Genomic DNA, 10265 nt, shown 5'->3' with positions numbered 1-10265 from the left:
CACTCTGCGGCGCCGGGCGGCCGCGGGCCGGGTGTGCGTCCCCGCGCGCCCCGTGTCCTGTGAAGAGGCAGCGAAAGGCCTCTGGAATCCCAACCCCGAAACTGGCAGCTACGCTTGGGTACCACCGGCACTGCTCATTCAGTGAAAAAGATTTGTTATTCACGCCTGCTTGTGTGTTCGTGTGGTCCTGTTTTAAAGACTATTGCTATTATTCTATTTAAGGACTATTACGGGTAAAGTAACGCATTTAGGAGAGAAGTAGCCAATAGCTACTGAAAAGCAGCAAACACCACCGAGGTTACAGCAAGGTTTTTTTCCTCTTGTGTGATCACATGCTCTTTGCAGCCACATCTTGCTGTAGGAGGAGGACGTCAAAAATTATATGATAATGGAAGATTTTTTTTCTGCTAAAAGGTTGGCTGACATTCAGAAGCACGTCTTGCTATGAGTGATTTAAAACAACAGGAGGTTTCTAGGTGGTAGAGACCAGGACGGTAGGTTAAAGCACAATTACAACAGCAACTGCAGTTATTTCTTCTCTTTGGTATTTGCAGACGTTTCCCAATTCTGTGAGAAGATGGGAAAACAGAGGGTTGTTTTCTCTACCTTTGTTTTTTTCTTTCTTCTTTTTTTTTTTTTTTGATGTTTTAAGGCCAAGGGCAGAAATATGCATATTAAATGTTTTTAAGGACAGTTCCAGGTAATCATCATTAATGAGCTACCAATGCACAACATAGGGAGTTTCTTCCAATTCATATTCCATGAGCAAGGCTAAAGAGCATTTGATGCTTGGTCCTCATGTTCTGTATGAGACGAGTTTAAATCAGTGACAGTCAGGAAGTGAGTTCAGGGAGCAGGGTTTTATGTGGTACATTTAACACTGTAGCTATCCAACCTTATTTACGTAGTACTGAGCTGGAGGCAGCCAACAGTACTGCCTCACTGATAGGAACTGGGGCTGCATCTTCATGCCAGCCTTAATGAAGGGTCTCAGGAGCCTTTATGCATTCCTTCATTAAAAGTACCTTTCCTTCTAGGTTGTTTAGATTCAAATTTGTAAGTGACAAAAGAGCTTGTTTGCAATTTTTCCATTTTTTTCTCTCATTTCAGTGCATATTAGCAAAAGCAAATTTGGAAATGCAAAAAACCCCATTATTCTGAAATTCTGGTGTGGTTGACTTAACACTGATGCTGAATAAAGATACAAAAAAAAAAGTGGACAGAAGAGTTCTTAGCTGTTACTCTTAGGTATAATAATATGTCCTTATGTAGTTTCAGAATTTCCAGCTTTGTTCTGAAAGACATATTTAACATAGAAATGGCTTGCCAAATTATGTTGAATTACGCTTTTTAATGTGGACATGTTTTTACAGGAGTATTCTGATTTTTTCAGTAAGATTTCATGTGAGGGTGCAGCTGAGTTTTCTTCTTGATCAGTATTGAGCTCTATATACTATTTATAGACTGAGGGACTGAACTACAGGCTCTAAATCTCAATTTGAAAGGAAGGACATGCCTGTCTGTAATAAGCCATGAGCTTCAGAACAGCCTTAGCCACACAGCCATGGTAACTTTCTCCCTGCTGAGTTGGGAACTGGTTGTTCAAGAGGCGTTTGGTTATTTGAGTTGCTTTGAAATGGGATAAACTAAACATTTGGTTAGTATTACGGTGACGTTAATCTTTCTGAGCCTTTGTAACATTAATCTTTCTGAGCCTTTGTGACCTGAAGGAGGCGCAGCTTTGGTGTGTTGTGACAAGGCTTTGTCAATGAGAAGTTCACCTCCGTGTCCTAACAGAGAGTCAGCTGTTAAACTCCTGATAAACACAGTTCCATTATCGACAGTGCTGAGTGAGCTCTTAGTAAAAATACCAATGACAAATGAAACAGGTCTGCTTTACCCTCCTAGGATTTCTTTAGATCAACAGTTATTTAAATACTAGGTGTTGGGGTTTTAGTTTAGTCTTAGGTTTTCCTGTTAAAGGAATTTTCTCCCATATGCATGTTGCTAGGGGACAAATAGCTGTACTTAAGAAAGACAAAAAAGGGAGTGGGGCGGGCCTGGCTACTCTTTTGTCTACACCTGGGTGTGGGGACAGTTCGCTCTGAGCGTCCGGAGAGAGAAGCTGCAGAGAAAGGAGCTGCTGCTTTTTTTTCTTCTTGGCCGTTCTTTCTTCCTGCTGGAAGCAACGCCGGGACCCCAAAAGCCGCTTTTCCCTGCCCTGCTGGAGACCGAGCTGTGGCTGTCCTGCTCCGCTGCTGCTTCGAGCTTTCGCTACGCTGTAGCCCTGCTCACCCTGCCTGCCTGGGCCTCCGTGGTTTTTTCCCATCTGGATACATCTCGTCTGCCACCCGGGATTTGCGTTCGTCCCTGCCATTCCAGCCTGCTGTTCCTGAGAGCCCGGGATCAACTGCCCAGCGGTTTGTGAAGCCTTTGTTCCATCCTTCCCGGGATCCCAGGGCACCAGAGCCGCGGGTTTCCCGAGCTCGCTCCGGAGCGCCCCCTGCAGCCGCGGGGGAACCATCGCACCTGCCCTGCTCACCGGGAGCCGCCAGCGCCCCTGCCGGCTGCGAGCGGAACTGCACCCGAGGGGAAAGGGCCTGACAGCCGAGAAGGCTGGGACTGGGTTTGTGATTGCTGTTACTGCCAGAGTTGTTGTTGTTTTGTTTGACTGGTTATATACATACATATATAGAGTAAAGAACTGTTATTCCTACTTCCCACATCTTTGCCTAAAGGCCCTTGATTTCAAAATATAATAACTTGGAGGGAAAAGGGGTTATATCTGCCACTTCAAGGGGGGCCTCTGCCTTCCTTAGCAGACACCTGTCTTTCAAAACCGAGACACCAGGAAATTGTGAATTGAAGATAATACCCTGTATTAATAAATTAATGAATCATGTCATTTACTTGCATAACTCATGTCAGTACATACATATTTTATTATTTTATCAATAGTTTCCAAGTTATTTAAGCCAGTAAGTTTGAGAGCCCAAGAGAACTTGAAGGGTTTGATGTCCTTGTTATAGAACTTTACCTGGTAACCGATCCTGTTCTTCCCAGCTGTAAATTTACATTCCTGCAGATCAGTAGCCCAGAGATTGTGGTTTGGTCCCTGGAGTGCAGTATTAGATAATAGATACTATATGTTTTTTCAATTAATATTTTAAATTTTTATAAAATATGGAAGACTTCTCCTAAGGTGGGTTAAGCCAAAGATTGTTTCGACCAATACCTTTAATTTTGGGATTCATGCAGCACCCAGTAACAGTTGAATCTGCAAGTGAGCAACTGATGTAGGCTTTCACTTAGTAATCAAATTCTTTGGTTTCCCTCTTTTTTTTTTTTTTTTTTTTTGGTCTCTTGCAAGAATGTCAGTATGTGCTTAATTACTGATTCTGATAGCTATTTCTGCTAACAAAAGAATGTCATCATACTGTGATTTATATTAATACTCACGGTGCACTGTGCACCTGAAAAACATGCAGCTGCTGGCCAGTGGGGGACCTGATGCCTCCTGTGCTTTGCAGACTGTAAAATTTGCTCTTCTCTCTTTTCTGGGATGCAGCCAGACAAAATTTGTTGTCCTGGTCCTGAAGTGGCAAGGTAAAGCCTTGGTTCTCAAGCTTAAGGCCTCTGTTGTCATCTTCAGAGGTTCTGGAATACCATTCTAGGACTGACAAGATCTTATGGCATAGCACCATGAAAAATAGTAACTCTGGGAGTTGGGTTGTTAACTGTTTTAGGTTGGATTCCTCTTTCTGTTTTCTGCAGTATTCTGGAATACTTTTCTATATTTCTCCACTTTATTAGTTCTCCATTGTTAAACCTCATTTGAAAATATATACCCCTTTGCCTGTGCTGCCTTTTTTTACTTTTTCTCTGTTTGTTCTTGTAATTTCACAGATGTGTTTCTTATCTCTGTGAAGCCTTTTGTCAGACATCATGCTGCTCCTACAGCCAATGTGTTCATAAAGCCAGGAGAACAAGATAATCTCCAGGTGTGAGATTTAAGAGTACTGGCACGTTTAACTCTAGTTACAGTAGCAAAGACTTGTTTCAAGTACAGATTTATCAAGGGGAAGATTTTTCTGTGTGATTGAAGAATAGCAAAAACAACTCCATTTAATATGAGAGAAACATTTGGAATGGTTGCAAATGCAGTCAAATGCAATGGATACTTCAGAATGTATTTTCAAGGGAAGAATGGTAAAGGAAGTTATGAAGATAACAGGAAATTAAATAAAAATCAATATTGGTTAACTGAGGGGAAATGGGAAATCAGGCCATGTCCCTTAAGAGGGTAACTGGTTTTCTGGGCAGAAAAATAAAGTGCATGTAATCTATCTGGACAACATCAAAACATTTTTCATAGGGGAAAAGGGAATAGTACAGAACTTTGAGAGGAAAGAAGTTGGCTAAAGAGGAAGGGAAATGCATGTTTCTTTTGGGGGAGCATATTGGTGTGTATATTGATAGATTAATCTATCAGCTATATGGAGTTTACTTGCATTTCTTAAAGTTTTGTGGACTAATCTTATTTAATGAATAACTGTGATACAATATTAAATTTGCTGATGACACAGTTATTAATACAGAGGGGAATTATGATATCAAGGCTGATTGAAAGGACCTCAAGGACCAGAATAATTGGATGAATTGTCTTATACAAAGTACATTCAGCTAAAGCTAATACTGAGAATTTATACCATTAAGATGGGACTTAATTAATTTTAGGTCACTGTGGATGACAGTAGTAATTGACCCCAAGATCAACTGTGAGCTGCCAATGTAGTATATTTGGTAAGATAACTCCTGTACAGAGATTCATTCTTTGCAAGAGGCATTATTACCCGGAAGTTTTTATGTTTAATACTATATTCTGGTCACCTTAATTCAAGAGAGGTGAAGTCAAACTGCAGCAGATGCCAAGGGAACTGCTAGAGTAATCAGGAGAATGAGGAGCCTATTTTAGGGGTGAAAACTAAATTCTGAGCTTAGCTTGTTTAATCAAGGATTAGAGCAGATATGACTGCAGTCTTTAAATACCAGGAAAGGAAGAATAAAGGACACTATGACAAGAAGAAACTTGGTAAACCGGCCAACAGTAATTTTAGGTAGGAAATCTTAAGTTTCTATGGCAACTAATGAGTAAAGAATACTTGAAGACAAAAAGTTGTTAGTTTTAATATAATATTTGACATGAGTATGACAGACAGTGTTCATGGTTGTCATAGCAAGGAACTGGACTCATCAGCTTCCTCTTATGAATATAGCAGAGCCAGTTTTTACAATAGAAAATCATTCACTTAAACTTTGTAAAGTAGTTGGCTATTAGGTCCTACTGCCAGATAAAAAATCATACAGATAGCTGGATGATATGAGGAAAAACAACACTTTCTATTTTCTCTGTTGTTATTCTCTTTGTGCATGTGCTTTTAACTACTTTTGGACAGAGGGTAGCAGATTAGACACTGTAGGAGAACATTACTAGTTCTTAGAGAAAGACAGGGAGAGCACAATGACTGCAATCTTTCAGATTTTATATATTACATAAAGATAAATTTAAGGGTCTTTTCTGTGTTCTCATAAAATAATCTGTTTGGTTTTTTAGATCTTATTGGAGGGAACTAAGTTACAGGAAATAATATGGGAGACCAGGCTACAGATGAAAGCACATTGAATACAATCCAGTGCTTTTCCCTTTTAACCCATTTATTTATATAGCTGTTACAATGAGATGAAATGGCAAAAGAACAATCAAAAATTTTCTGCAAATGACAATAGTGAAATGAAGCAACAGTTTCTTAGCAACGAAGTGGAAAATACGCTGAATAATATATTTTTCCTGCTGAGGTTTGTGTATGCTACATTCCAAGCATTGTTCAGAAGTAGATTCACATTTTTGTGCATGTTTCTTTTATATTAATCTTGTTACAGGTTTGCCTCAACATGGAGATTTTCTGAAGAACCCCTGTTTATGGCTACATCCTTACTTGGAGTACAAATGGAATAAAAACAACCTTGTTTGTAAGGCTAAGGGATTAGATTGGACATCAAAATTGCATTTTTTAAGAGTCTGGTGGACTGTAAAAACCCATTCCAGTCAGAGGTCGCTCATTTGGAAATGGTGAGTGACAGCTGCTGCAGCTTTGGCTGTCTGTCAGTGGTGGTGAACAGACAGAATTCTGCATTGAACTTCTGCACAGTTCAGGTGCTGAGTCCTGAGTAGAACTGTAATTACACAGTGCATAGCCTACATTGTGTACATTATGAAACTATTTATTTTTCTTTAGGGTATTAAATTAGAGAAAATGGGAAATGAAGAATGATTTAATTTTTTGGGTTTTTTTTCCCAACATAATTAAAAAATATTTTGCTGAATTTTTCCTTCTTTTTTGGTTTGGCCTTTGCATGAGAAAGTCTCTTTGGCCTTTGCATGAGAAATGGCTCTTAATTGGGAGGGCACACATTTTGCCTGAAAGCATCTCTTGGCATGTCTTTTTGTATCCCCCAAACCAGTTCCTTCATATTTCAGCTGATTCAGGCATTACAGTACATACTGGGACTTCACAAATTTTCAATATCTCTGTGACTAATTTAATTTACAGGTAGATTCTTTTGGTACGTACAGGTACAGTAAGAACACACAGCTTTTTCAGAGCAGTTTCCAGAAGGCAGACACCTAACCGCGGGTAGCAAAGGAGAACTGTGCATCTGTCCAACACCACAAATCACTTCTCCCCAGAATCCTTAAGCTGAGCCAGAGTACCTGAAGAATACTTCAGGTATAAAGTCCTTCCATCTATTTTGTAGTTGGTTTTTTTATTATTATTATTATTTTTATTTTATCTTTGCCTGTATTGCATTTAGACCTCATTGCTTTAAAAGGCATGAATAACACTCTCTCTCTTCTTCCGCTAGGTATGGGTGCCATTCTCCCAGGTGCTCTGCAGTTTTCTCCATCAAAGAAGGATTATTTGAAATCAGCCTGGTACTGGCTTTGCAAGGTTACACAGCTCCTGTTAGAACGAAGGTTGCAATTCACTCTGGATTTCACTAAAGCAGCATGAAATAGCTCTTGATTCTAATACAATAGCTATGACAAGGTTAGAATGAAGCTGAGAGTAGAGTTTTATTTGAGAGAAGAGAGGAGTGGAAAAGGGAGGAGCTGAAAGCAGCAGGAGTGGAAGGGAAGTCATGCGTGACTTTAATCACAGATGAGAATGAGAGACCACTTGCCTGCAAATTTACTGTCAGAGGGGATTCATTTTTATATATGTGGTTTTGGAACAAAATATGCAAGCTTTATTTTTTCTGTCAAATGCATGGGTCAAAATGAGATATGTTTATAGTTAATCTAATTCCTTCTGTGTTCTTTATTCTAGTCCAGTACTATATGTCTAGAAAAAAATACCTTTTTTTAAAAAATTTATTCTGCTTTTCACATTTCCAGGATATTTTTAGATCTCTTTGACATATCTACAGATTTAAAAAATCAATGGGAATCATGTCTGCTCAGTGTTTCCCAGACTGAGTTAGAAGGACAGTTTTTTAAAGGCAGTAAGGTAGAGATGCTTTTATAAATGTTTACATATTTTTTTAAAACTCTCTTCCTTAGTGGCTTGTGAAATTTATGTAAAATATACCATGAGAAATCAGCCTAATTGCATATCTAAACTCCATATTTTTCAGTCTTTAAAACTGAATTCTGGAATTCCTTGTTTGAAAACTGCATTGAGTTCCTAGTTTGAGACATGCAAAAGAAAATATCTTTGATCTCATAAGATCTCTAAGATTCATGAGAACTACTTGCAAGGTGAAATAACCACAGATTGGTTGTGAAAGAACTTGCAAAAGGATTTTCCTAACTAACTGTGTTCAGGGTTTCAATATGTTTTCCTAGTACTTATTATTGGCAGAAGCCTGTATGCTAGGATTCTGAATTTGAGGAGAGAACATTCTTTAAAACTCTTTTATTATTTCCTCTCCTAGAGCTAGTTCCTTAACTACTCCGAGAGGACTTAGGTTCAGTTACAACTATATATTGTATTTACTGTCTAATGATGCTCCCTGGTTAAAAAGATTTTGCAAAGGAGATGTTCAAAATAGTGTTTCTCGTTTTAATTCATCATCATGCCTTGAAAACTCCAAATGGTTTTAGTTTTGTATTACATAACACTTTATTTATTTATATATATATATTGGATTAGATTTTCCTGCTAATAATTCATTGTACATTTGAACTTACAATTTGTTGTGCATTTGAAATTAATGGAGATGGTCTAAGTTTTTACTGTTTTACTGGTTTATCTGAGTACAGGATTTGGCCTAACTGGTAGACAGAGAAGCAACACATAGGGACCATGTTTATTTTTTTCTAAATAAAAGCTGAGATACTTGCCAGTCATAGAATAAAAATTAATAAAATTCTGGGCAATATACTACATAGTATCATATAATCTTTAGGATTTCTGGAATTACTTTTATCAACAACTTAGTCATGTGGGCATTTCGGAAGGATAAAAAAACATTTCACCCCCTCAAATCAGCCCTTGCATAATTTTTACAGATTTTTTAACTCCTGGTTGGAGTGTGATTGTTTAGTTGTGTTCATATAACCATTGGAAAGGCCACTGTCTAGATGTCTGGTGAATTACCTCAGTAAATGCTGAGTCTAACTGTGTAATGATTCTTGTCCTGTGTGCATTTTACATCACTAACCAAAAGAAGCTCTCTTACTAAGTTTTTTAAGATTATCCATGCTTATTTGTCTATGAATCAGAGGTAAACAGCATACCTTTATTTTGAAAAAAAATACTCTCCCTTCAACCCCCAAGGCAATCCACGTTTGTGAACCAAAATGGCAAAGGCATCCAAGGCCTAACTCCATGTATCAGGAAGACTATCTATATGGAAATCTGTGCTGCTGCTGTGAGTATGAGTGGTGTGTAACCTGGGTCTAGAATATAAAAGGTGAAGAATAAGAATTTATGAAGAGTGTAAGTGGTGTCTTCATCAGAGATTCACAATTTACTGTCAAAGAAGTAATTTTTTTTTTTTTTAAACATTAATAGAAAAGCGTTCATTGGGGGAGGACCCTGCTTTGGACTTTTCATTAAAAACAGCATTTCTGTCAGTTATTCCGGTGTAATTCTGCGTTGACATAGCTGTGAGACAGCGGCGACACTTGGTGGGGGGCCCCAGCACCGCTGGAGAGGAACGTGGCGCCCCACAGGGGAGGGGTCGAGGAGCAATGGACGAGGTGCTGCAGCTGTGGGAGGGGAAGCCCCCGGAGGCCACAGCCGCCGCCGGGGCGCCGCGCGGTGCTCGCCGCACGTCAGGGGAGCCCCCGCGCGGGGCCTGGCGCTGAGGGGGCGGCGCCCCCCGCCCGTTCCGCCGCTACCGCGCCCGGCGCTGCCCTGCCCCGCGGAGGCCGCGGTAGCGCCGCGTTGCCCGGAGACCGGCTCGGCGGGGCTGGGGCTGCCCCGGCCGGGAGCTGTGGCGTTCACCCCCGCGCCGCCGGGGAAGGAGCCGGGGAGCTGCGCTGCGGGACGGGGGCGGGGAGCGTCACTGCACCACAGAGACCGTCCCTCCTCCCGGGGCGGGCGGATAGGCGGCACCCGGGTACCGCGGCGGGGCTGTTTCGCTCCGCGCCGCGCCGCGCCGCGCCCTGCCTCGCCGGTGAGGGGCGAGCCCGCAGCCGAGGGCTCCGCCGTGCCCTTCTGGCGCTCGGGGACACCCCGCTTCCCGCGCCCTCGCTGCGGACAGGGGTGGCCGGCGACGAGGGGAAACTTGGCTCGAAACTCCTGCCCGCCGAGGCACCAGCGGCTGCAGCGGGCTCTCGGGCTGCGGGCGCGGCCCCGCCGCCTGCCCGCCCGGGCCGAGCGGAGAAAGTTTGGCGGCGGGAGGCTGGGCGCGGGCGGCGGCCGGCGGGCGCTGCCGCAGTGTGTGCGCCGAGCCGCGACTGCTGCCGGCGGCGGGAGCGCCCCGGGGCTTCGCTCCTGCCGCCCTCGGTGCGATGTGACGCTCGGGGACAGCGTCGGCTGCCGAAGGCTTTAGTTGTTACATGCGCCCAATAATCTTCTCCAAAATGGATTTTAGTCATAGCAATCTTTTTGGATACATAGAAGACCTGCAGGAACTAACTATTATAGAGAGGCCAGTACGCAGGAGCCTGAAGGTATATACCTTGAAATAGAACGATGCTTTAAAATCCATTTTAAATTGTGTCTGTTTTAATTATGCACAAATAAGTGAATAGA

The 10265-nt window shown here is 41.9% G+C and overlaps 1 protein-coding gene and 1 long non-coding RNA gene across 9 annotated transcripts in view; both read left to right on the top strand.

Annotated features, from left to right (window-relative positions):
* The first annotated feature begins 40 nt into the window (after positions 1-40).
* On the top strand, positions 41-9143 carry LOC125327229. 2 transcript variants are annotated; one of them, XR_007204165.1, is made up of 5 exons: positions 41-414; positions 3907-4001; positions 5941-6130; positions 6635-6788; positions 6925-9143. It is a non-coding gene; the product is annotated as an uncharacterized LOC125327229 (long non-coding RNA). The 2 variants fall into 2 exon arrangements; XR_007204166.1 differs by lacking the exon at positions 6635-6788.
* Positions 9144-9617: 474 nt separating this feature from the next.
* PPP4R4 (protein phosphatase 4 regulatory subunit 4) overlaps positions 9618-10265 on the top strand; it is a 64440-nt gene continuing 63792 nt past the window's right edge. For 3 of the 7 annotated variants that reach the window (XM_048306310.1, XM_048306315.1, XM_048306316.1), the window contains exon 1: positions 9619-10183. In XM_048306310.1, the coding sequence (XP_048162267.1) occupies positions 10070-10183 (114 nt within the window). In that variant the 5' untranslated portion in view covers positions 9619-10069. Of the gene's footprint in view, positions 10184-10265 lie in introns of all 7 variants that reach the window. The other 4 variants (XM_048306311.1, XM_048306312.1, XM_048306313.1 and 1 more) reach the window with 2 other exon arrangements.

Source organism: Corvus hawaiiensis, chromosome 6, assembly GCF_020740725.1.
Source record: "Corvus hawaiiensis isolate bCorHaw1 chromosome 6, bCorHaw1.pri.cur, whole genome shotgun sequence".
Lineage (NCBI taxonomy): Eukaryota > Metazoa > Chordata > Aves > Passeriformes > Corvidae > Corvus > Corvus hawaiiensis.
This window is presented reverse-complemented; position numbering and strand designations above follow the sequence as displayed.